This window comes from Pholcus phalangioides, unplaced genomic scaffold (assembly GCF_987345545.1).
Source record: "Pholcus phalangioides strain wild (caught in Gottingen) unplaced genomic scaffold, Ppha-v1.0 ptg000014l_1, whole genome shotgun sequence".
NCBI classification, from domain to species: domain Eukaryota; kingdom Metazoa; phylum Arthropoda; class Arachnida; order Araneae; family Pholcidae; genus Pholcus; species Pholcus phalangioides.
Window position 1 is genome coordinate 26,963,576 of NW_028301607.1, and position 27,089 is coordinate 26,990,664.

The window sequence follows — 27,089 nt, forward strand, 5'->3', positions numbered from 1 at the left end:
TTGCAGTGACATCTATTGAGTCTTTATATGCTGAGGTGTCATCATTAGTAAACTGACCGATGAATACAATTGATTGGGGGCCCTGGAATTTATTTGTTGGTAAATTGAATACAAGTTAAAATTTTTCATGGCCCTCACAGAGGGGATGTCCGACAAGCTACCAGGTCGGGAGCTCCATGTGGTAGTTGACAGGTTTCATTTTGGGGGCCTTGTGGATGAATCGCATTGTTTTTTTGTTGTTTTACACTGTAAAATTTGCAACAGTGGAAGACCGAGATAAATCCAGTCTGGGCCTCGCTAAAATTTGCGAATCGGGTCCCGGGTCCTAGATTAGGAGCCCTGAAATTTATATGATGTTGAAAGGAATACCATTGAAAAATTTTCTTGGTGCAACAGGGCTCCAGTCTGGGGAACCCTCATAGAGAAGTTTACTCGGGGTACTTGACTAAATCTCATTTGCTTTTTTTTCCCGTTTATTATTTTAAAAATAAGAGAAAATCAGGGTGTGGGGGTGGCCACCCCAGGCGGAAAGCCCCTCAGTAATTAAATAAAATCAAAATGCCGCTGCTGCTGCTATCTGTTGACGAAAGTTAAAACCCGGGTTAAATGGTTGTGAAGAAGTTTGATTTACTGTGACGTTTGTGACATTCTGGGCCGTAACTAGTCTGGGCCAACCGGAGCACTGCCCTGAGCTGAATGGTTTACGGAAAATTCACCGACAACAGTTCACTGCTAGGAAAATTCACGGACAGATCAATTCACGAACAACAGTTCGTCACGAAGCTACCGAGTCCGTGAGCGAGTGAAATATTGAGTGAGGGAACAATGAGCGGGCTACTGAGTCCATGAGTGAGTGAGTGGGCGAGTGAACGGAGTTTGTGGGCGAATGAGTGGGAGAGCGAGCTACTGAGTCCGTGAACGGGTGAGCGAGGGTGCGCGTGAGTAGGCGAGTGAATGGGCGAGCGATCTACTGAGTCCGTGAGCAGGTGAGTGAGTGGGCGAGTGGAAGAGTGAGCGAACGAGAGAGTGGGCGAGTGGAAGAGTGAGCGAACGAGAGAGTGGGCGAGTGGAAGAGTGAGCGAACGAGAGAGTGGACTATCGAGTGAGCGAGCGAGGGACTGATTGGGCTAGCTAGGAGTCCGTGAGCGACTAAAATATGAGTAAGGAAGCGAATGAGAGTGAGCGAGATATTGAGTCCGTGAGCGGGTGGGTGAGGGATTAATTGAGCGAGCTACTGAGTTCGTGAGCGAGTGAAATAAAGAGTGAGTGTGAGAGTAAGCGAGCGTGCGAGTGGACAAGTAAAGCGTGTGAGCGGGTGAGTGGGTGTGCGAATGAGTGGACGAGTGGGTGTGTGCGAATGAGTGGACGAGTGGGTGTGTGCGAATGAGTTGACGAGTGAGCTGCTGAGTGCGTGAGCGGGTGAGTGAGTGAGTGGTTGGGTGAGTGAATGAGTGGGAGAGCGAGCTACACCGATTTCCTGAGCGGGTGAGTGAAGGAACGAGTGAGTAGGTGAGTGGTTGGGCGAAGGAGCAATCGAGTGAGTGGGTGAGCATGTGAGTGAGTGGGCGAGTGGAGGAGTGAATGTGTGAGTGAGCGGGCGAGTGGAGGAGTGAATGTGTGAGTGAGCGGGCGAGTGGAGGAGTGAATGTGTGAGTGAGCGGGCGAGTGGAGGAGTGAATGTGTGAGTGAGCGGGCGAGTGCACGGATGAGTGGGCGATTGGGTAAGCGAACGAGCTACTGAATCCATGAGCGGGTGAATAAGGGAGCGAGTGAGTGGGCGAATGGGTGAGTGAGGGAGTGATCGAGTGAGCTACCAAGTCCATGAGTGAGTGGGCGAGCGTGTGAAATAGTGAATAAGGGAGCGAGTGAGTGAGGGGGCGTGATCGAGCGAGCTACCAAGTCCATGAGTGAGTGGGCGAGCGAGTGAAATAGTGAATAAGGGAGCGAGTGAGTGAGGGGGTGTGATCGAGCGAGCTATCAAGTCCATGAGTAAGTGCGCGAGCGAGTGAAATAGTGAATAAGGGAGCGAGTGAGTGGGCGAATGGGTGAGTGAGGGAGTGATCGAGCGAGCTACCAAGTCCATGAGCGAGTGAAATAGTGAGTGAGGAAGCGCGTGAGTTGGTGAGTGGGTAAATGAGCTAGCGACTGAGTGGGAAGTGGGTAAGTGAGCGAGCAAATGGGTGAGCGAGAGAAATAGTGAGTGAAAGCGAGTGACTGGGAGAGTGGGTGAGCGAGAGAAATAGTGAGTGAAAGCGAGTGACTGGCCGAGTGGGTGAGCGAGAGAAATAGTGAGTGAAAGCGAGTGACTGGCCGAGTGGGTGAGCGAGAGAAATAGTGAGTGAAAGCGAGTGACTGGGCGAGTGGGTGGGCGAGCGAACTACCTTGCGTGAGTGAGTGAGGGAGCGAGTGAATTGGAGAGTGGGTGAGTGAGGGAGTGATCGAGCAAGTTACTGAGTCCGTGAGCGAGTGAGTGGGTGAGCGAGCGAAATAGTAAGAGAATGAGTGAGTCAGAAACGCTTTAATTATAAATATGTAAGGAGTATTACAATTAGTAGTAAAATTTTCATTCAAAACGTACTGTATTTATTGGGGGCATACTGTGCTTATCAGGCCCATGTCCTACTATTGATGCTAGAATGTTTTTTTCCACATCAGTAGTAGGACATGGGTCTGGGTCATGGGTCGACCGGTCAAAATCTCAACAGGGTTAAAATACCGAAAGGGTCGAATGAATTGAAAATTTTAGTTTCACCGTATACGCCGCACTTCGCAATTTCTGTCGAGATTTGCATTTTTCGCGGGGAGGGGCATTGTGGGGCTCCGATCAAGTAAATTTTGAAATTTTAATTTTCACCGTATAAGCAGCACTTTCTGTCGGGATTTGCATTTCTGATGTAAGCACTGCATGTAGTCAGGGCCACTGCCGTCTTAACGCATGGGTCCACCAGGGCATATTTCACGGGAATCTCAAGTGCAGAATGGGCCTCATGACAATATGACACCTAGTCAAAAATTCGACATTCAGAATGTGAATATGTTAGCAGGTGTTTCCACTCAAGTGGGACCCAAAAAAAAGCATAAAACCCCTAAGCCCAGTGTAGGCCGGGAACTGGAGAAGTAGGGTAACTGCCCCGCTGAAAAATTTAGGAGACAGCAGTGTGTTCAAGGTGGGAACAAAGAACACCGTTATAAAATTACCGACGGAAACCGCGAAGTGTGGCTTATACGTTGAAATCAAAATTTTAAAAATTTATTTGATCGCAATTTATTACCCTTATCGGAGCCCCAACGCCCCTAGCTGAAAGGAATTCAAATCAGGACGGAAAGTCGAAAGTGCGGCATATACAGTGAAATTAAAATTTCAAAATTTTATTTGATCGCAATTTATCATCTTGATCGGCACCCCAGAACGCCCCTCGCAGCGAGAAATACAAATCTCGACAGAAATTGCGAAGTGCGGCGTATACGACGAAACTAAAATTTTCAATTCGATCCTTTCGGGATTTTAACCCTGTTGGGATTTTGAATTTCGGGAGTATGACCCAGACCGATGTGCTACTACAGATGCTGTAAAAAACATTAGTGGAATGAAGTGAATATAAAGATGAGTTTAATTTTCTTCGTCAGCAAAACTGGTCAAAGAGAGCCTCAGCTTCTTATTGTTTAAAGCCATATGCTTGAGTTCAAAAGCTATGTGAACTTATCTCGTTTTAAATATCCAATTTTTGAACATAAAACCTCGTGGGTGACAAAAAACTTTTTCGAAAACTGGCTCATGAGCTTCTAAAAACAAAATAAAAAAAATGGCACTCCTTTTTGGGAAATTTTAGAGGAGATATAGTTTTCGACAAACTTTCTATTACATGATTATTTGGTCTCACTTTCATTCAAAACATACAGTACTTAATCAATAATTTCCAACATAATTTTCATTCCTCATATATTTATAATTGAAGGGTTTCTCGCTCGCTCACGGACGGACTCGGTAGTTCGCTCGCCCACCCACTCACCCGTTCACTCGCTCGCCCACTCACACGAACACTCATTTACTCGCCCGCTCACCCAATCACTCTATAACGGACTCAGTAGCTCGCTCGATCACCCGCACATTCACTCGCTTCCTCACTCACCCGCAAGAGGACACAGTAGCTCGCTTACCCACCCATTCGCCCAACCACTCGCCCACTCACTCACTCACGGACTCGGTAGCTCGCTTGGTCATTCCCTCACTCGCTCACGGACTCTGTAGCTCACTCACCTACTCGCCCACTCACTCCCTCATCCAGTCACCCACTCACTCATGGGACTCAGTAGCTCGCTCGCCCACTCATTGTTCCAGTCTCCCCCCTCACTCACCCGCTCGCCCACTCATTGTTCCAATCTTCCACTCACTCACCCGCTCGCCCACCAATTGTTCCAATCTTCCACTCACTCACTCACTCACTGACTCAGTATCTCACTCACCCACCCGCTCGCTCACTTACTCGCAAAACCACTCGTCCACTCATTCGCTTCCTCACTCACTCGCTCACCCACACACTCAGTCACTCGCCTCCTCAGTCGGTAACTCACTCATTTATCCTATCGCCCACTTACTCGCTCCCTCACCGGAGGCGCCGACGTGAAGAAAAAAAATTGGAGGGGCTGAAATTGTGTGTGTGTGTGTGTGTGCGTGCCGATCGTCCCGTATATACGGGACTCAAGCGCGCACGCAGGAGGATGGTGCATTTCATTATTTTTTCAGAAATTATTGGGGGCCTCGAATGGCCTCCTTCCCTAGGTTCCGACGCCTATGTCCCTCGCAAGTTCATCATATCTACAGACAAAATGTTCCGGAGTCCAGATTCTGCACCCTGATTGAACGAAACGAAGGTTACCGGAGCGCTGTCTGTTTGGCTACTTTCCCTTTGCCTGGCTAGTTTCTCTTTCCATGTCGTGTCATTCTTTAATTGATGTGATGGTAACTCGTGGGAAATTTCCCATATTCGTGGGAAAAATTGGCCAAAATTTGGCCAAGTGGGAAATTTCTTAGCATTTGTGAGAAATTTTGAGAGTTCATCAAGCAAAAGAATTTTTTGAAAAAAATAAAAAAATATTAATGCAGTGCAATACTTTTCTATTGTAAAATACTTGACTAATTTTCACCGGTAGATGGCAGCACATTTTTGGAATGCGTAGGAAAAATTTACCCAAAAGGGAAATTTTTGCGGGAAATTTTGCTGGGAGAGGTTACCATCATGTTCTTTATACATTTCTCTCGGCAAATTTTCTTCTTTTTGATTTTCATCTTTTAAATTTTTAATCTTACGCTTAATTTTATTAATTTAAAAAAAGGCGCTTCTCAGGACCAAATCACATTGATCGCAATGGAGGATCTTCCTGGTAATTACTGTTATAAAGTAATCAAAAACGACGAGGAGAGAAAAACCGTTGTTTTTAGAGTAAAAGATGTGATAAACAAAGAAACCGCTATGGTAAGTACTGTACAGCCTTTCCGTTATACCAGGGTTCTTCAACGTGTGACCCGCTGATCATTTTCTGAAAATAGTTGAAAACATTGAAAATCGTTTTATTCCAGAGAATTAATTGAAGAAATAATTTCGAAATCAATGAAAAAAGTAATTTCAGAATTTATGCAAGAAGAAATAAATACTGTAATTTCTGAATTTATAAAAGAAATAATTCTAGAATAAATGAAGGAAATAATTCTAGAATAAATGAAGGAAATAATTCTAGAATAAATGAAGGAAATAATTCTAGAATAAATGAAGGAAATAATTCTAGAATAAATGAAGGAAATAATTCTAGAATAAATAAAGGAAATAATTCTAGAATAAATGAAGGAAATAATTCTAGAATAAATGAAGGAAATAATTCTAGAATAAATGAAGGAAATAATTCTAGAATAAATGAAGGAAATAATTCTAGGAATGAATGAAAGAAATGTAAAATTTAGTTAAGAAATTATTCCAAAACTAATCGAAAATTCAGAATTAATGATAGAGATAACTCCAAAATTGATGAGAATCCTGAATTATTAGAATAAATAATTCCAGAATCGATTCAGAAGTAAGAAATTTCATATGTGAAGCTCAAGACAATCACCCACATGATTGAAACACTTCTGACACCATGGAGAAGTGATCAGCCCAGTTTCCTAAACTTTTACTTTTTTCCTCCTTGTCAACCAATAACTTCTGAGCGGGTGATGAAATGGTCCAGAGGAGCGAAGGCTGTAACGAGATGCATTATTTTGAATTTCTCTATTGATTAATGATTTAAAACTCATCTCGTCTATTGCTTGCTAGCACCCAAGAGTGCTGTTCAACAGCCCAATTGGAAACCACTTCAAGAATTAACATTATGCTGGGTGTAGTCAAAGCAAGGTCATTGAAAGGGGTAGATTTCTCTCTCCCCGCAGAAATAATTTCTGGATATGCAAGAGAACTTCAGATCTTAAACAACTACCTGAGACGCGAGTGGATGTCTGGCCAAGATTTTTCTGAGGTCCTACCTAACTAAAAATGGTCTGCCTATGAATTTACATGTATACTAAAGAAAATTTGAAGACGATCCCGCCAGACTCGGGTGAGTTTGTGTTAAGATGACACTGTTCCACCCGTGTAAGGCATACATAGACAAGTTCTGGGGGAAGGGCACGATGATATGCAATATATAATGGTCGCCATGGCCCCGCAAGGTTAGTTAGGGCCCGGGACAATCATTTCCCTTCATGCTACAAATTCACTGTTGAAGGGCCCATGATGGTCCATAATCACCGGATTTATTACATTTACGGTAACTTACACAAAAAATGTATAGGTTACCCCTCATCCTTCAGCTGGGATCTTTGGCGTCCCAGCCCCCACAGTAGATTTGTTCTGTGAAAAATATAAAAAAGTTAAAAGAATCATCCTGAGTTCTGTCAGACCCGTAATTGTGCGTGGACGTGGGTCACCAGATAGATGGAGATAGACTTGAACATCTGGGGGAACACGATGACGTCAATTCATATATTATATATATATGCCTACGGCTGGGATCTTAGGGCCGTAACCACGGCCCCCCCCATCGGCGGGACTGACAGGGCTTTAGCTCTGGGGCCCGAGACAATTCTCATAATTTTTTGCTTTTTCACGCTATAAATTAACTATAGAAGGACCCGTGGAAAGTCTGACCGGGGTGGCCGTAAAAGATCACAGCCTAGGGGCCCTGCTCCAGGATGTGGGGGCCATGGCCGCAACTGGGGGGAGGGGCAGGTGGGGCTGGTGCCCCTGGTGCTGAATCAGAAGGGGGCACCGAATTCACCTTTTAACCATTTCTTCTACATCAAGGGGCGCCAAAATGCCGGCTTGCGCCAGATGACGAAGTATCTAGTTGCGGCCCTGCTCGGGGTATACACCTCAGGAACCAACTTTTGCAAGGGCCGTGGATATGGCCCCCATGAGGGTGGGGCTGACAGATCTCCGGCCCTGGGGCCCAGGAATATGGTTGAGATGGCCTGGGACGCTTCTCAGTATTTTGTCACGTTATGAATTCATCATATAGGGGCCCGTGAAAGATCCCAGCCTAGGAAGCCCTGCTCCAGGATGTGAGGACCATGGCCTTGGGCCATAGGTGGAGATAGACTTGGAAGTCTGGGTGGGGGGCACGGTCATTGTTTCTGGGGAAGCACGATGATGATTGTTGTGAAAACTACAGCAACTACGAACTAAAAACTGTGGTCAATGCCGTCCTTCTTCTGTCGTTTACCTTTTTCCCTTTTTTCTACTTCCCGGGCCACGATGTTTTGCCGCTCCGTATAACCACATTTTAATCATGTTATATAATAGTTATTTTTGTCACATTAAAGTTAGCTAATTTCCTACAATATGCTGATCAATACAATTCCGTTTTCGGCTCCACCATTTCTTAAAAATACAACAATGATGATGATGTCAATTCATATATGCATATATACATTAGATCAGTCAACTTCACCTTTGACGCTGGGGGGGGGGGGCGGAGGACAATGCCCCCCCCCCCCACATGTCCGTCCGAGCCTTGGGCAAAGCAGACATTAAATAACCCCCACCCCTCAACTTGGGGGAAGGTAATTTTTTTTTCATTATATAATCTGCGCTAATAAATCCGCGTGAACCGAATAGGACTATTTCCGGTCGGCAGAAACGTAAAAAAACTTAATTATGCTAGGTGTTTGTATTTTCCTAGCTTGGCGCATCTGTTCCATCGTTTGCATATCAACATATTTTTGCCTTTTTACACAATAAAGAAAGAAGGGAAAAAGCGATGAAAAATGAAAAAAAAAGATTATTTCTTGAAATTAATATTCATATCACAAAAAATCCAATGAAAAGGGGGGGGGGGGGCTTTTCTTTTCAATATTTGCTCTATTCCGCTTCAAGTATTTTTTCCCCGTGGTATTTATGTTAGGATGTTTGCTAACGTTATTATTTTGTCGCCAACGATAAATGGCCAGGTCTGACCACCCTCTAGTAAATTAACCAATCAGGGAACAGAATACGGGCTTCCCAACATTTTGTCTGTAGATATCGTGAACATGCTCGCCCCTCACTCACCGGCTCACTCATTCACTCGCCCATTCACTTACTATCTCGCTCACTCCCTCACTATTTCGCTTGCTCGCTCACCTGCTCACGGACTCGGTAGCTTCGTGTCGAACTGTTATCAGTGAATTTTCCTAGCATGGAATTGCATAGCGGTGAATTTTCCGCACACGGAGTCGAATGGGGGCCTACTACTACTACTAACCAGACACGACCCAGGCTCTGTCCCTCTCGGGATATAAGCCTTTTACCCAATCAGGTTGAGTCGCGCTGGGCGAGAATCAGGGGCGCCACCCGGAGAATATCCGGAAGGCACCCCCCCCCTCTAACCATGACTACAGTCGCCAACAAGCTCCATGCACGGCCCTCAGGGCATCTCAATAAGCAGCCCCCCCCCCTCCGAGCAGCCACCCAGCCACCAGGAGGAGCCCACAAGTCCGAGCAACAGCCCGGAGCACCCTCATCCAGACCCCCGGGACCCAACCGCAAAAACCCCTGGATTTTAATGACAGAAAAAATATACAATATATACATATACACAATATGCATCACACAGTCATCTATTTACATGTGACCGATCCGCCCACGCGACAGCTGTCCCTGTAAGGCGCGGAGTCTTTATGTGTTCTGTTCGTTTTCAAAGTCCGAAGACTCCTCCTCTGTGGAAAGTGCCCTGCAGTTTCTTGCTCTTTGCGATCGAGGCGGCTTTCCGTCGGGGATGAATGTTCTCTCGTCTGTTGTTATCCTCTCCATCAATCTTCCAATTTTTTCTTTTCGGTCAGTTCTTTTTAACAACTCGGCTCTCCAAAGCGCCAAGTTTTCTTGTGTAGGCTTCCCGAAGTGAAATTTCTTGGTCAGTGGGCATTCAGTGGCATAGTGCAGTGGTGTTCCCACCATTCCACATCTGCAGGCGTCTGTACCCCGAAGGTGGAATCGCTTGAGGTATGCAGGGAATGGCCCATGTTCTGTGAAGAACAAGATCATTGCTCTTGACCACCCCTGATCCTGGAGCCTCACCCTCGGAAGTACCTGGTGGATCTTTCTCCCTGTTTTATCGTTGCTGTCCCACTGCACCTGCCACTGCCTTAGAAGATGTTGTTTTATCTTTGCCTTCGCCCAAGACCTTGGAAATGGAATATTTCGATTGACTTCTGGTCTTTCTGTTGTTGCTTTCGCAAGAGCATCAGCTTCCTCATTACCCCAGTTCCCCTCGTGGGCTTTAACCCAGGAGAGGGCGATACCGGGGTTATTAATGAGAATCTTCCTGACTGCTCTTGAAGCGTACGTTTTGGACAACGGATTTGTGACTGCATGCAGCGAAGAAAGCGAGTCCGTGTATATTTTGACTGGAGGGTTTAATTCCTCTGCCTTCCTCGTTGCCTCTAGAAGAGCCAGCATCTCTGCCTGGAACACGGAAGCCTCTGCGTTAAGCTTACGTGCCCACTTGCTGATTATTTTGTTGCCTTCCGTAACGACGTAGGCTGCTGCAGTTCCGTCTTTAGTCTTTGAGCCGTCCGTGTAAATTACTGTCGGCGTTAGCTGTTTGTCATGGTGTAAGCTGATCTGTCCGTCTTTTACCGCTACTGCTGGGTGTGAGGACCATCCGATCTCTCTCTGTTCAATTTGCGAATGCTCTATGCGCTCGTTGTTGACTGTGATAGGCCGATTGAGTCTCGTCAGCAGTGCCATTTTTGCTTCAGACTCTATCCAATGCCCGAGGGGGGCCAGTCCTGTTATCACCTGTAGAGCGTTTGTTGGTGCCGTGCAGTATGCCTTGGTGATATAGAGGAGAAAGCTCCTCTGAACCGAGTCTAGTTTTTTCTTTACTGCCTTGGTGAGCTTGGAACCCCAGACTGGGGCACCGTAGGCCAGCATCCTCTGTATCACCGATACATATAAGGTGCGACGCATGGCACTGGTTATGCCCCATCTTGAGCCTGCACAGCTTAACAACTGTGGGAGAACTTTATTAACTTTATCAGCTTGTAGCCTCACGTGTTCCCGGAATTTGAGTTTCGGATCTATGTAAACTCCTAAGTATTTGAGAAGGTCAGTACGTTCGATAGGAGACCCATCAATCTGGAGCCCTGATGAGGTCTTGGACGATATCCACAGATATTTTGACTTTTCTGACGCCACCTCAAGCCCGTGTTCCGTCATCCAGTTGTTGATCTGTTCGAGTACTTCTGACGCGAGCGTCTCCGTTCTACCTTCCGTGGGGCTGCTGACCAAGATGGCAATATCATCAGCGAACGCCTGGACTTTCACGATTTCATTTCCCCGGCCTGGCCATCTCATCTTCAGAAGGTGGTCAATTACAGCGTTCCAGAGCGTTGGACCAGAGCAAGATCCCTGTGGACATCCTTTAGATAGCCTATGTGTCGCTAGTCCCGCTGTAGTCTGAAGTGCCACTCTTCTTCCCTGAAGAGTGTGGCACATTATTTTGGCAAGCTGTTCTGGTATCGGCATATCTTCGAGTCTTTCTCTGATGATGTTATGTCTCAGTGCATCAAACGCTCCTTTAATATCCAAGGAAATGAGCGCGATATCCTGTTTTTTCGCCCTTTGTTTGACGATCACCTCCTTAATAGCCAGGAGAGCTTGTTCTGCAGAACGTCCCTGTCGAAATCCGAATTGGTTTTCATTCCACCATCGTTTTGCCTCTGTGTGATAAATTATTCTCTGAGTTACAATTTTTTCCAAGACCTTTCCAATGGTAGGCAGAAGATGGATAGCTCTATATGAGGTGATGTCGTCAGGATCCTTGCCCTTTTTGAGTATAAGAAATATTTTCCCCAATTTGAAGTGAGATGGAAATATACCCAGCTCCAGGCATCTGTTGAACAAAGTTCTGAACAGTTGGGGAAATTCTTTGTTGATGGCTTTCAAGAGCTTATTATTTATGCCATTATGTCCCGGGGCCTTCTTGTCACTTAACCCTTTTATGATTCTTGTTATTTCCGCCTTCGAAATTGTCGGCTCTTTTGTTGTCTCTTCGCCTGATGTTGTGGCACAAACTATCTGACCTGGGTCTTGATGCGGATCTGTATCATCCTCCGGAAATAATTGTTTTAGCTGTTCTTCCGCAGCCTTCAATATCGGAAGGTTTTTTCCCACTGGCATAATCAACTGTGGGTGCCTCATTCTTCTCCTCACCGTTGCCTTATAAGTCGTCCCGAAGGGATCAGTCGCTTCTGTGCAGAATTTCCGCCAGCTGTCCCTCTTGGTCTTTTTTAGAGCTTTGTAGTACACTTTTCGATATTCTCTGTACGCCTGACAAGCTGCTATCTTTGCTTCCCCAAGGGCCTTTTTGTATCTTTTTTTCTTGGCTCTGAACGTTTTTCGCATAATACCAAGTTCTTGATTCCACCATGGAGTTACTGTTTTATTAGGTTGCCTTATTGTCTTGAGCTTTTTATCAGCTGCCTGTTTGATTTTGGCAAAAGTCTGGTCTACGGCTTGCTCTAACTCATCCTCGTTCCTGACCTGTTGGAGCATTTCAACTAGCCGTGTTATGTCGGGTTTGATGTGTCGAAGAAAGTTGTCAATTCTCCTACGTGAATTAGAGTATTTGGCAGTTGGATCCGATCTGGGTTTGTCGTAGATCTGAATGATCAGGCACTTGTGTACACTGAGTTCCTCCTCATGATCGATTGACCAGTCTATCCGATCCAGTGGAGCATATTCGTTGGCTAATGTGACATCTGGACTCCCCTCTTTTCCGTCATGGTGATATGTCGACTCCCCATTGTTTAAGATCGACAGATTCATAGATCTTATGAAATCCAGTAGCTTTACACCTCTGGGTCTTGTCAGTTTGTAGCCAAGCAATGTGTGTGCCCCATTGAGGTCTGCTCCAATGATACTAGGTACTCTTCCCGCACTTTTGATAATCGCCTGTAGCTCGATTGTTGTATGTTTGAGTCTGGCATATGGGGAGGAGTACGCCGAAGTGAAAATGTACTCATTGGAGTAAAGGCTGATTTTGATTGCTACACTGTTCTCAAGGACTGAGAATGTGGTGCCTTGTATTTGTCCATTTGGTATAACAATAGCCGCTTTGCAGTTGCGGGAGCTCCATCTAGCCCATTTGCTCGGTATTCCCTTCAGAATGTCGTTATGCGCCCATGGTTCCTGCAGAAGGGCAATGTCTATCTTATGCTCATCTATGTATTTTATGAGCTGGAATGTCGTTACAATGCATCGATTACAATTGAATTGAAGGATTTTTATACCTCCTTGGTCTCCATCTGATTTAGCCGTTGTTGCAGAGGAATGCCCATGTACTGCTACCGGATTCTGTGGACCCATATGGGTACCGTTGTTATTCATTTTTGTTGTTTTTCTTGTTTAAATCTTCAATAGCGCCTTACTTGTGATCCTTTCTGTTTAACGACTCCTCCTGAATACCACTGTTCTTATCGGCTTTTCATTTTCCGGTCGAGTCCTGCCTGGTATTGTTACCCTTATATTTGTCGCTCCACTCCTTTCGGTGTCGTTGGTTACTATTCGTGAAATTATTTGGTAACCGTCGTCTATGCTACCCTTTTCTTCTTTCCTGATGAAGGGAAGCTGTCTGCATCCTCGTTTATTTAGGTCTTCTCTACCTTTTTCGAAGTCTTTATATCCTGAGGTTGCATGTCCCGCGCTTTTGTTCCAGTTCTTTCCTTGTCGATGTACCTCTCCTCTGCCTTTATCACTGAAAAAAGTTGTTCTCCACCGTCTCTCTCTTCTGACGTCCGTTCTTTGCCATCTGCCAGAGGTTTCTCTTTTGAAAACTGGGCAACTTATCGCTGAAGCACTGTGACCAGTTTCGAACCTGCTACCTTTTTCCTGGTTGCTCAGCAAGCAATTGATGCACCTCTGCTTGTTGCTTTGACATCTTGAGGTCTCATGTCGTTCTGCACATCGTGCACATCTGGGGTCTCGGCTGGTGCAGTCTCTAGCGTGATGCTTCATCGACTGGCATCTAAAGCATCTCGGGGAGGGCACGAACCTCTTGACCCCTACTCTCTTTCTTTTCAGCCACATGATTCCCTCGTCCAACATTTTTGTTAGTCTTTTGTTGACATTCACCTCCAGAATTATGTGACTTTGATTTTTTGCTTGTGCCCGCAACTGGAATTTGTACTCCACCTCCTCTTTACGTTGTTCCAGTTCCCTTGCCGTGTTATCCAACAGCTCTTGGATGTCGTCTTCGCTATTAAAGTTTTTAACCATTAGAAGCTCTCTTCTGGGTCTCGGCGGTCTGATTGTCATCACGTCGTTCAGTTCTTTTATGTTGAGTATTTTGCCTGGTAGTTCCTTGGCATCTTCTTCTTCACTCAAATCCACTGCATACCCTCTCTGTGTCTCTCTGATTCGAAGTATTTTTCCGGTTAACTCTAGTTTGTCTTTATTTACCCTAAGGACCAGAGGAAGATCGTCTTTGTCTTCCAAATTTCTCGGGAATAGCAGTAGTGTGTGAACTTGTGCCCCTTCTCTTGCCACTCTTGCATATGATGCTGTCTCACAGTCTCTCGTATCGAAAGGGTTTGCCATTGCCAGAAGTTTTTTCTGGATGTTCGTTAACGCTGTTTTGGGCTGTTCATTTTCTACTGTTCGAAGTGATCTTCCATTATAGTCAGCCCATTTCACTCTTCTTTTACTTTTAATGGGTGATAACACCTGATTCTCCTCTACTATCTCTCCTTCTTCTATGGGTTCTTGCATCTCTGTCTCTGGAGCTAGCCCCGTTGTCTTTTCTGATTTTTTGTTTGACTCTTCCGTCTCTTTTCCCTCGCCAACTTCCTCCCTTCCTGTTGAATGTTGTTGATTCGTCTGAGTTTTTTCTCCATTTACATTCAATCCATGAGTCTTCTTTTTGTCTTTGTTTGGCACGAAAATATTATGTCTTACTCCCCATCGTACCCAATCCTCTATTCCGGGGCTTTTAGTTTTCCTTGATATGTTCATTTCCTCGTTGAGTCTCGGGAAATCATTATCAGCTGTTTGGGTGCCTTGGCTAAATTTAACCACCCTTATCTCCACCTGTATTCCTACATGTCTTGCATGTCTTTTCTCTGAATCCGTCCCCCATACCATATCGTAAGTTGTCGCCTCGTCCTCACTCGGCTTGTTCCTATTTGTTTTTATGGCTGGGATCTCCTCGTGCTCTACCTGTTGTTCCATCTTTGTATTGTTATCTGTTCTGTCCTTCGATTCTGTTTCTCCCTTATGAGTCACCTCAACTTGGGCTTGCTTGTTTGGTAAGCACGTTCGCCTTGTTTCCTGTTCCTCAGTTATTGTAGAGATATCAATATCTCTTTCAAGCCTGATGTCTTTGTCGTCTGCTGGGGTGCTAGTCATTCGTTCAGATTCCCCACACGCTTTTGCCATATCTATAATATCACTGATAAGTGATTTAATGTCACTGTGGTACTTTTGCGGTATCGGGAATTTCCCATGGCCCGTTCTTTCTGTTAACAAGTTCCAGAGTTCGTTGGCTGGTGCAACATCAAAGTTATGTGAGCCGCTGTCTTCTTCCTCCGCCAATTCTCTCTTGCCGCTCTCCCCTGATGTCGATGACCAGCTTGCCCTGAGGTTCCAGGAAACTCTAGAACCCTGTGCATCTTGCTCTGTTGTGTTGAGATTATTTTTGTGGTAATCTGATGTTGGAGAGGATGGCTCTGGTTCAGATGATACTGAGATATCCCTACCTCCGTCGTTGCAGTCTCCAGAGCTCCATCTCAGTGCTCTGGGTTTCGCCCCCTTGTTGTATTCCCCGTCATCAGACATGTTGAAATGTTCGCAGAAACTCCGGATCCCCCGAGCTTCCTTGTGGCTGACCCTCTTCTTCTTGATGCCTCTGGCTTTTGTTAGTCGTGGAGTCTCCGTTAAACTCTTGCTTAATCCGGATACTCCTGCTGCCCTGTGTGATGGCACTGGTTTGTGTAACCTGTCCATAGTAGCCTCTGATCTAAGATTACGCTCTGCTCCCAAGATATAGAAATTTGCTGTATAGAAAAGTTTATTGTTCCGACTCAAAGTTTATACCAGCTTTGCTCGTCTGATTCCCACCTGAATATTCCACTGAAAAAGTCTTCTTCGGCACGGATGTTCGCCCCTGGTGGATTTTGCAGATAGTCCCGATTTTAGAAGAGAAATATGAAAATGCACAACAAATACGGGACAGTGAAAGAATTTATGCAAATATATAAGTGTATATATAAAAAGAACCTAGAGAATTGAACACTAAAAAAAATTTACAGTAGAACACAAAAAGCTGAACATATTTGTCAACCGTTTCAACATATTCAAAGAATTTTTCTCCACGGTAAAAAGTCTCAAAATGCAAAACAATGTTATAGATATTCAGAATATACAAGAGATTCCAATAATATTATATTAGATCCATGAAATCAGCTCTTTTTAAATTCGTCCCGATTTTGAACAGAAAATATGAAAAGGGACAAGAAAACGGAACAAAATCGTGAAATTACTAAAAATGAGAATATAAAAAATTGTCCGATTTAACAAAATCAAATATGGTCTGCAATATTTACGGGACGAGAGTATCATAAACAAGAAACGATTTTTAGGCCAACACACCACTGACCTGTTTAACCAAAATGAACTCTGACCACGTTTCGTCCAAAATGGCGATTTGAAAATCACGATATAAAAGTGACATCTATACAATCATTACACTTTTCTGAACAAGAAATAAAATTTTAGGAGAGCCAGATCTTTTATCAGTATGATTATTAAAAAAAATATATATTGATATAGTTTGTTATAGATATGTTATTAACGATTTTAGTTGCCGTAGACACAACGTAGGTTCGCAGAGTCAAAAAAAAAAAAATGGCGATTTTAACACAATTTTCAAAAATTCATATAAAATCATGAAATCATTAGAATTGCCTCGGGTTTGTTCCAAAATATTCACAGGATTCTTGCCGACAATTTTCACACAGGGTGACGAGACGTTGTCACTCAAAATCTACAGGTTTGAGGCGGAAAAAGAAAGGTACTCACAATTCCGCGAAACCCATACGGATCCATGTTATCCAAGCTCTGACGAGCACCGTAGAAAAACACAAAATTAGTTCACTTCCTGATGAGAAGTCACCACGAAAATTCGTCCCCAAGTACACGAACGACTGACAGACACGAATCTGAAGTCAAAACCCAGAAAATATTAGAAACACTGGTCGACCAACCATAACAACAAAAAATTTGCCGGAGCTTCGATGGACACGTCTGCTCGCTACTGTCCACAGAGTCGCATCTCCGAATGGGGGCCTGACAAAAAAAAAAAAAAAAAAAAAAAAAAAAAAAAAAAAAATGTACACTCATTTTTTGCATAATGTTTTTCTATTTTAATGGGCCCCACAAGAAAATGTCTGCCCGGGGTCAGTAGAAGGTACGCTCGTGCCCAAGTGGCATGGTGGTAAGATGCTCGTCTCCCATCGAAAGGTTGTTGTCAGGGTCCCGGGTTCGAACCCAAGGGAGGATATCGGTAAGGTATTTTCTCTAACGAACTCGAGGCGACCACCGGTAGACAGCACTTCCAACCCATCTCACCAATGGTAGTAAGTTGCAACATAGCGATATGGCCAGTAGTAGTAGAAGGTACGCTATATACGGCCCTGATGAGATCTATTGGTGTATGAGCAGCCATCTAGCGATGAATTCGTGAGCTTGCAGACGAATTTCGAAATATCAAAATGACGATAGGTTCTTTGTTTTGGACGCCTCTTTGTGTCCTGAAGAAATAACTGAACTTGCTAATCAGTTCAGTTTTTGCGCTGTGTTCGTAGGAAACCGTACCGAACGAACATTTCTGCTGTCGTCTGCTTTGTCCTAAGTTCTTTGTTATGGACGTTTCCTTATGCCCCGAAGGAAGAACTGAACTGGCCGTTCAGTTCAGTTTGTGGGCTTCATTCGTAAGGAACTCTATTGAATGTTGTCGTCTGCTTTATTCAATTTTTCTTCTTTTTTTTTGGACGTTTCCTTATGCTCCGAAAAACGAACTGAACTTGCCATTCGGTTAATTAACAGTACTCTTACATCCCTCTTGGGACAGAGCGTGGACCATGTCTGGACTTACAGTTAACAGTACTGAATGAAACTTTCTGCTTTGCAAATCCTAATATTGTTATCACCGCTTGAGTCGTCTTTAATTTCTAACCTAGATGGCAGCACTTCCAGTATGAATCAAAGTGTGGAAATACTAGTTCAAACAGCACGAGCTAGAGATAAAAAAGGGCACAACTCAGGGTTAGTCAATCAGTACTGTCACTTTTTTCTGCATCTACTATACAATGTCATCTTGCTTCCTTCTGTACTTGTAATAATTTCCTACCTCTCTCGCATATGTTTTTTATATTGTTTTTAATCAATGCCAACACAATGTGTCATTATCCCCATTGTGCATAATTTTTGATTGCCGCTCGCTCTGTAAACTTCTGATAGATTTCCTGCTATGCTTTTTTTCATGTTTGTACATTGCCGCCCTCCCTGTTTTGCATATGTTATGCATTAACACACAGAGAGGGAGAGAGTGTTGTAATTAATTAATATGAGTTTGATAATTAATAATTTCATTAGTTAATACTTTTATTAATTACTATTTTTATTGATTAATATTTTTATTAAAATTTGAAATTTTCGCCTGCTATGTCATTTGTACGGAACACACTGGAGCCTACTCCGCTTCTAGTGCCCTTTTTTTCTAGTGTCCCACCAGTTTAAATTTCTTATAAAGTGGCCTGCCATCGGTCACCCAAGCGATCTGTACTGTAAATGTGGAGCTTAGTTCATTTTTTACAAAATTAGGTTTCAGGGACATACACTGGATGATCCCCATAAAGATCAATGTTAAAATTGCCGATTTTAGCTAGAAATGAGGAAATTTAGTGGGGTTTTCCGCCACATCAATAATTTTAAAAATTAAATTGAACCTTTGGTTTTCGAAACATTAAGCTCGCTTAGAGATACGAAGCCTAAAAAATTAAATATAAAATAATGAGCCAGACCCACATTTGAGGTGGATATTCATGCAAAAACATTGATTTCAACTTTTTATTTATATCTTCTCAAGCGGGAAAATGACAATTAATGTCTCCGTATTGTCTTACATTATCCGATTGCACCAATCCATATAGTTTAGGATGTTTTCAAATTAATTATGGGCCCATATAAATTACATTGAAGAAATTCCGCAGCTTTAATCAAGCATTTTTTTGAAGCAAAAACAGGCAGATCGATAACTTGAAGTTAAAAAATAAATTCGAAATTTCTAGCTCCCATTAAAAAGAAGAAAAAACGATTCATTTCTATGTTTTTTTTAATTTAGATTTGTTTCTTTCATGAATCCCACAGTCGCCATATTGGTTATCATGTATGTCCCTCAATAAAAAGGGAAATATCACGTGATCCAAAAAGCCTCATATGTAGGGTGACCATACATCCCGTATTTTCCGGGACATTCCCCGTTTTGTTTGTTTCTCTGGCTGTCCCGACTTTTTTGCAGAAATGTCCCGGTTTCTCACGTATTTTCAACGAAGGCAACTTGATTTTTTATTCATTTTATTCATTAAATCAATTAATAAAATAAACTTCCCAACTCAGAAAATATATTATGACACTTATAAGACAGCAATTCATATTAATTTCGCATATTTGTGATGTTTCTTATTTTCATTCACTGCAATTTAAAGTGGGGATTCATTTCCCGCAATTGACTACTTTTATGTGATTTTCACATGATTTGGCGACTTCGCTCACTTTTGGCGATAATTGGCAATGTCCCGTATTTTCCAGTATTTTGAACAAATTTGTCTAACAAATATGGTCAGCCTACTCATATGTGACAGGAGGTAGAGATGGGTAAATTTTGCTAACAAGGGGGAGGGGTCAGAGTATTGCTGACTTTTGCTGGTAAGTGGGTCAAAAGTGGCTGAAAAATTGCTGGCGTAATACTTGAACGGCCCCTATAAAGTTCTTCCTCTTGAGGAGTCTTTTTTTTTTTTGTCATGATAGTGGTACCATCTATTGTAAAAATTGGGGAAATGACATTACGAAGAATGTATGCGCGGGAAAAGAAAGGAGACGCGCAGGGTTCTCCTTTCTTAGTTTCCGAATTTGATAACCCTAGGTACACATACACTTCCAGCACAACTCACTAGGTAGTAAATTGACCATAAATTGCCCTTTGATAGACCTTATAGTTGCGCTCGACTTAAAAGAAAAGGGGCAATTTTTTGACCATTTTTTGGTGATGTCCTGTATTTTTCTCAGAGTAAATATGGGCATCATAGTCATGTCCAATATTGATTACGGGAAATTCATTTTAACCAGCTGTGGTTTGCAGGATGATTCGATTTCCTGCCGTTGGAGTATTTCCAGCTATTTAGCAATAGTTAGCAATTTTTGGTGGCAATTAGCAATGTCCTGAAATCTTTTGTACAATATATAGTCAGTGTTATGTATGATAATCTAACCTTCGGGTTATAAGTCTCAGTTGCCAAAAGTCCTGAATAAATCAGTTAATTTCAAGACTTATTTATTTTCGTTCCCTGACACATTGTCAATCCGACTCGTGTTTATACGCTATGAATTCAGCAGACGACAATCATTAATCAACTTCGACGAATTTCGAAGGAAAAGATCGTCGAAAGATGGATGCGCCCATGGATGTGGTCGTCGACGAATTCGAGACGTCGATCTGCGATCTTCCCGAGGAAGTCCTCATGAAGATATTCTCGCTGTACATCGACAGCGAGGGACGCCGCAAGTTTCTCAAGAACGTCGTCCCGGTCTGCAAGGAGTGGAAGCGCATCTCATCGGCGCCGACGTTCTGGCGACGCATCGAGGACTTCACCCTCAACATGGACGACATGTTCGCCTTGGGTAACGACGGGCTCCTCGCTCACACGAAGCACCTGTGCCTGTCACAGCTGTCGCGGTACTTCAGGGACATCAACGCCGACATCACGTGGATCATCTCCAGGTGCAACGACCTCAAGGGTCTCGACCTGTCGTCCCACATAGTGTCCAGGGAGCTGTTCTCGTCCATCGCCAAGAGCTGCCCGAACTTGGAGGATCTGGTGCTCCAGCGCACCACCGGGTTCGGGGTTGGCTACTGGAACATCGACATCCTGGAGCCTATATTCAGCTGCTGCTTCCACTCCCTGAAGTCCATAAACCTGGACCACTGCAAACTGATATGCTATGACGGCATCCTTGAGTCCATTGCTGACAGTTGCCGTTCGCTGGAGGAGTTCCACTTCTATTTCTCCTCGAACTTTTGCTACAAGGGCGTCATGACCTATGAGTACCCGAAGCTTAGGTTCCCGGTGGCTAAGTTCCAAGCTGGGTGTCCCAGGCTGCGAGTCTTGAAGGTTGGGAAGTGTTACTTCGCTTGCTCCGGCGCTGAAGAGACAGGAGGTTTCCCGAACCTGACCACATTTGGGGCACGTGGTAGTAGGTTCCGTAAGAACAATCTGTCACTGATACTCAGGACCTCTGCCAAGCTCGTGACCCTGGAGCTGTATGACTGTTCGCACGGCAACATCTTCTGTAAGGACCTGTTGCAGGTCCCGTGTGCCAGGGTCGAGAGGCTGATCGTTGGCCAGATGCACAAGTTCACTTCCATCTACCTGCGGAAGCTGATATCACAGTGGAGCCGTACCCTGAGGCACTTGGAGCTTACGAGGTTCGACATGGATGTCAGCAGGGTGTTGTTTGCGGTGCTGTGTAACAACCCTGAGCCGGTTCTCGAATCGCTGGACCTCTCAGAATCATGTGTTTTCCTCCCGGCACTGAAGTTCGTTGTGAACCAATGCCCGAAGCTGAAGGATTTGGAGCTGTGCTTCATACGGTCTCTGCCGAGGGGTTTCCCCGAATTCTTCCATTCCCGGGAAGAACTGCAGAGAATACTGGAGTATTGAGCACAAAAGATGTGAAACACATTTAAGAAATTTTATTATATACGGGAATATCGGGATGTGGTAGATAACGGTCGATCAAGAAGTCATAAACTTATGGTGTATTGGTGTATTTATGTTTTTAAACCCGCGTTAAGATCGGGCACTGTGATTGATAATGCACGTATCGCATAAAACGTGTATATTCGTGATATTATCTCAAAAAACACTAATTACAACTTTCTTTTTAAATCTTTTTACCTTCAATGTGGTTTGCTATGGTTATTGGCGAGACAATGTGTAACGTTGTAATCATATCAAATAGTGTATGCTATGGATTATAACACTAATCATCCATAAAATCAACGTTAGCGCCAACAGACTAGGCAACAAATCATTTCATAGCTGCAGAGTCTCCCAGATTTCTACTTCATCTCCGAGACTTCCAAAATGTTCTTGTGTCTCCTGAATTTCGAGAGTGAGTGATTGTAAATAAATCCCTATTTTTGGAGGAAAGAAATTACTTCCAAATAATTAACTCTAGGGGGGGGGGGAAGGCCTGTTTTCGTTTTTAATCCTCGAAATGACTGTAAATTGTCGCCATTGTGTCAAATCACGAAAAAATATTTCATTTTCAAGGAGAAAGACAAAATTAGCCGAAAAGCCAGCTTCAATTATGCCTTTCGACATCTGAAATCGGTGAGATGACTTGTATTCGATTTGGTCGTATATCCCGCTAAGTCCATGTCCCGTTTCGATCCGATGGCAATTCTTTTTGCTAGCATGGTTTGATTTGACAGGAGTAATGGCAGATAATTTAACTCAGAGTTTTGCACTAATTGGTGATGGCTTTCAAATGTGTCGCGTTTTTTTGCATAGGGGGAAAATCCTGGAACAGCTATCGTATGGTCCGCCACTTGGCGATTTTTTGGCGCCACACATGTCTGTTGGCCCGACAAAGAGTCGCCAAGGCCGTCAGACTACGGACGCCGAAAAAAAAACATCAGCGTGCAAAACATAATAGAAACCACCAAGCATAAAAGTAGAAAAAAATATCAGTTAAAAAAAATTACACCTGGCCCATTTCTTTAATAATAAAAAGATTGGGGCATAAGGAATTCCGGGCATAAATATTCTATGCATTGAAACTAAAACCCGGACCCTTTTTTTTTAATAAACGGATCCGGGCATGAAAAATTCTGTAGGTTCATTTTAAATAATAAACCGATAAAACAGAAGGCATGGCAATGGATGAATAACTAATAAATACAACGAAATAATAAAACGGTATGATACAACCTGAGCAGTAGATAATAATCCAAATGACTTCAGAAGGGAGGAATAATAATCAAAGAGAGAGAGACGCGCTGGAAATGGAACAACGGCTGCTTAGAATTTTTGAAAAAACGCTGTGAACAAAAGAAAAATCCTGTTTGGTGAAGCCAGCGCCATCTAGTATCACCCAGCGAAAACTGTAAAGATGTTAAAAAATACGGCAACCCAGAGCACCATTATGACGGTCTTGGTGACTTATCGCGAGGAAAAAGTCGCCAAAGTCGTGGCGGACCATACTGCATCTGTTCCAAAATCCCAACAATTTTACTTTTATTAATGAAAAATCCCTACATAGTTTTTCGAAATCCCTTTTATATGTATTTTTTTTATGGAATTCGGATGTGAGGTAAAATCTCCCTAGTTCTCATTCCCCAAAAGTTGGTAGATATGTCATTGTTTTGCTGAATTGATTCATATTCGGAAGGTACTTCTTCCCGTTATAACCATACCATTTGGCACCTTTTTCTCTTTTTTTGTCCTGTTGAGTCTTTAGTCATTGTGGAAGTAGTAGTTATATATGAAAGCCTAGTATATATTGCTTCAAACGGTGTGCGAAAAGAAACAAGAGAAAATGCACCTATTTGGTGTCAAAAATGTGTGGTGTGGTTGTAATGGAAAGAGTACCGTTCTGAAAATTTGCGACACAATTTCTTCGCTTTATTTTGCCAATTATGTTGGGAATTCTCCCGGTTGAAGACAGGGTAAATATAGAGGAAGTCCCCTTCACAAACACTTGGGTTTGATATGCTCGTGAGGTGTTCATCCAGTGCCGCAACCAGATATTCTGTCAGTCGGAGTAAGAGCATGCATTTTAGCGCCCTTATGTAATGTAGAGAGAGGGATGGGGCAGCTTAAGGGAGGGTGTGGTGCACCCGCGGGGGATGGCAGTGTAAAATTAGTTAGACTGCAAAATTTTTAAAAATTTCACACAGCAAAAACTTCACGCTTTTGAGTCACATCTGGTCATATATCACCATATGGCGATTTCCAACCAGTGGAGTTGGATGGGAAATGAAGGCTCAGTAGGTAAAGAACTTGCTTCTCTTCTATGCCCAGATTCAAACCCATGGACCTTGTTGGCAACCTTCATAGTGGAAGATGAGCATCTTACCACTGCGCCTGCGCCACCCTGGCACAGGGTCCCCAAGCCAGACATTGTATCGGGGACCCCTTCTGCAGTTAATTTATAGTGTGCAAAAAAATGATAAAAGCGGATAGTCTCCAGGCCCCAGTTAGTAATAGTTCTGCTCCATCTTGGATTTGGTGCCCCCCCCCCCTCTAGAGCAAACAGAAATAATTTTCTTTATTTTAAAACGAATTACTTTATTACTTAAAAATGTTTATTTTCTTCGACCTATGGGTCGCAATAGCGCAAGAGCTCCCCCCCCCCCCCCACTCTATCATAAGGGACAAATGTACAGTTTGGTTCCCTCACACCTAGTATTTCATTTTCCAGAACGGTCAAAATTCGGCTTCTCGCTTGTCCTGTCCCTGGCGCATCAGAAGCACCTTCAAAATAAATTTCTTAATAAAAATCAACTTTGTTATGCTTTAAAAAAATAGGTGTAAGCAATAATGGATCTGCAATAAGTGCGGTTTTGAAAATAAAATTCTCATATTATTAAGAACGATAAAATAATTCTGGACCAGTGTTTCCCAACCATTTTTATCCCATCTCCCCCCCCCCCCCAAAATGCAATTTAACCCACAGGATCCTATGTTATTATACCCATAGCTTCTACTGCTCCCTGCAACATTCCATCCCCCCCAGGGGGCGTTAACACCCACATTGGGAATCAACGTATCGGAGAACCCCCGTCCAGGTGATTTCATGAGAACTGTTTGGCTGTTGGAATAATCATTGGCACCTTTTCTTTATTTCAAATTGGCATGATTTAGAATATATGGCACTCTTCTTGTGATTTAAGCGCAGACTTTTTTAACACTCTTACACTTAAACTTTTTCCCATCAGGCTTTCCCCCATCGCCAATTGTCACAGTCATGCATTAAATAACCAACCTGTACCCATTCACGAAAATATATCACTACAACTAATCAGAATACAGCCTGACTTCTTCAAGATAAGAACACGCTGTGATCATTCGAAGAAGTCTTGAGGCAAGAATTCTGTGTATATAGAGTCAGGGACTGAGGCACCTCATTTACGATGTCAACCACTGTTGTTATGGAGAAACGCTGCGATGAAACCTTTCTTTCTATAAGTTATCTTGAGTACTTCCTAGGCTTTTCTTGAAATCTGGTTTGGGAAATTCGATTCTGTGGTCTAGAGATGTAATTCAAATACTATGATCGCTGCCATGCTTGTGTGTATATGTTTCTGTGTTTGTATCGAGTTATATATTGCAGTGGTGCGTTGTTTGCTGTGTTGTATCATTCCATCAGAAACTTCAAATAAAAAGTTGGTGCTTCATTAAAAATCTGTATTTATTCCGATGAGAACACGTTTTAAATCTCCACAATATCACTTTGGCTCAAGCGGGGAGTGGGGTATTCCACTGCTGCAAGCACAGATTGGGAAGTCTGTGATCAGAGTTGAAGTATGGCCAGCTAGTGCCGTGGCAGGGGGTAGACTTGAAAGTCTGGGGAGGGACACGATATGTCGATACATACAGGGTGATTCAGAAAATAGGTGATAATACACATCGATACAAACAATTGTCATCATTTAGAATGCATGGTCTAACAGTTTCCCTACCTTTGAAACTTATCGGGAGAAAAAGAACACCATGCATATGCAAATGTAACCTGGGGAAGAAGAAGAAACCGTATGCAAATCTGCGTCACGATGAATAAAAGGCTGAGACGCCAGCTCTGTGAAATTATTCTAGCTTGAAACCGTTCTAACAATTGCAACGTAAGTGATGATGGCTCACTTTAGTAATAGTGAATAGGCAGACACGCATTTCATTTACGGAGCTACTACTAAACCAGACATGCACCTCGTCCATATTCTTCTGCGGAACCTCTAACGAATTGGTACATGTTGGAATGTGCGTGTAGTGAAACCTGGCGTGAAGTTTGTTTCTGTGTAATTACGGTGACCATACGTCCCGTATTTCCCGGGACAGCTCCGGTTTTCTTTTTTTTTTTCTGGCCGTCCCGACTTTTTTACATGACGGTTACTTGGATTTTTATCCTTCATTGAAGTCAAAGATTGAAATTGTTTTTCAACTCATAAATTATATTATGATAATTACAACCATAAATAAGAACATTAATCTCCCACATTTGTCTTGTTGAACGTTTTATTTCGTGGAATTCATTTTAATCCACTGCAATTTGCGGTCGTTTCTCGCCATTGCGATTTTTCCATAAATTCAGCAATATTTGGCAACTTTGTGCATTTTTGGCGTTGTTCGTGGCAATAATTGGCGATGTCCCGTATTTTCCCGTATTTGGAATCCCAATTTCCCATATTTCTCTCGAGGAAATATGGCCAGCCTTTGTGTAATGCTTGTTATGTGTAGTGCTGCCATTTGCCAGCAGTTTTTCTAACTATAAGTGAAATGTAATGATTTATCGTTGTAGGCTTGTTGCTCTTTGTGGTGAGACTTTTTAATAGGGGGCGCCTCAAAGTTGGCAACCACAGGAAAAAAACTTCAGCCGACCACCTTTGTGGTGACGGTGGGGTTCGAACCCGGATCCTCACGATGCGAGTCCGTCACTATGACCACTCGACCACATTTACGGAGCTGCAAGCTGAAGTACCACAGGGGCAGTACGAATGTACGGTGAGCGCTTCCCCTCCCCCACCCCCACAGGTGGTTGCCGAATCCGAAAACATTTGAGCGCTTGTTTCTTGCTTTCCGGTGGAATAACTTCATAGGGCTGGCGTCACGCATTTTATTCACTGTGACGCAGATTTGCGTGCGGTTTCTTCTTCCCCAAGTTACATTTGCATGCATGGTGTGTTCTTTTTCTCCCGATGAATTTCAACAGGGATGCCGTTTCAACGTTTGCCAAGCGGCCGTTTCGAAAGGCGTTTGCGTTTCATGTTAGACCATGCATTCTTTGATGAAAATTGCTTGTATCGGTTATTTCCCATATTTTCTGAATCATCCTGTATATGCACATATATATATATATATATGTACAGTCGAATCCCGTTATTACGAACTCCAAGAGACCGTAGAAATCACTTTGTTGTAACGAAATTTCGTTATAAAGGAATTCCAGGTTATTTAAAAATGTCCCTATGAAACTTTACTTGAGGATCAGAAAAGTGTTCGTTAAAACGAGATTTTCGCTATA

General features: G+C 43.3%; 1 protein-coding gene across 1 annotated transcript; it reads left to right on the top strand.

Annotated features, from left to right (window-relative positions):
• The first annotated feature begins 20,233 nt into the window (after positions 1–20,233).
• Positions 20,234–21,505, top strand: LOC149078380 (F-box/LRR-repeat protein 6-like). The gene has a single exon (XM_089241441.1). It carries the CDS (start codon positions 20,234–20,236, stop codon positions 21,503–21,505), a length of 1,272 nt encoding a protein of 423 aa, XP_089097567.1.
• Positions 21,506–27,089: the final 5,584 nt, after the last annotated feature.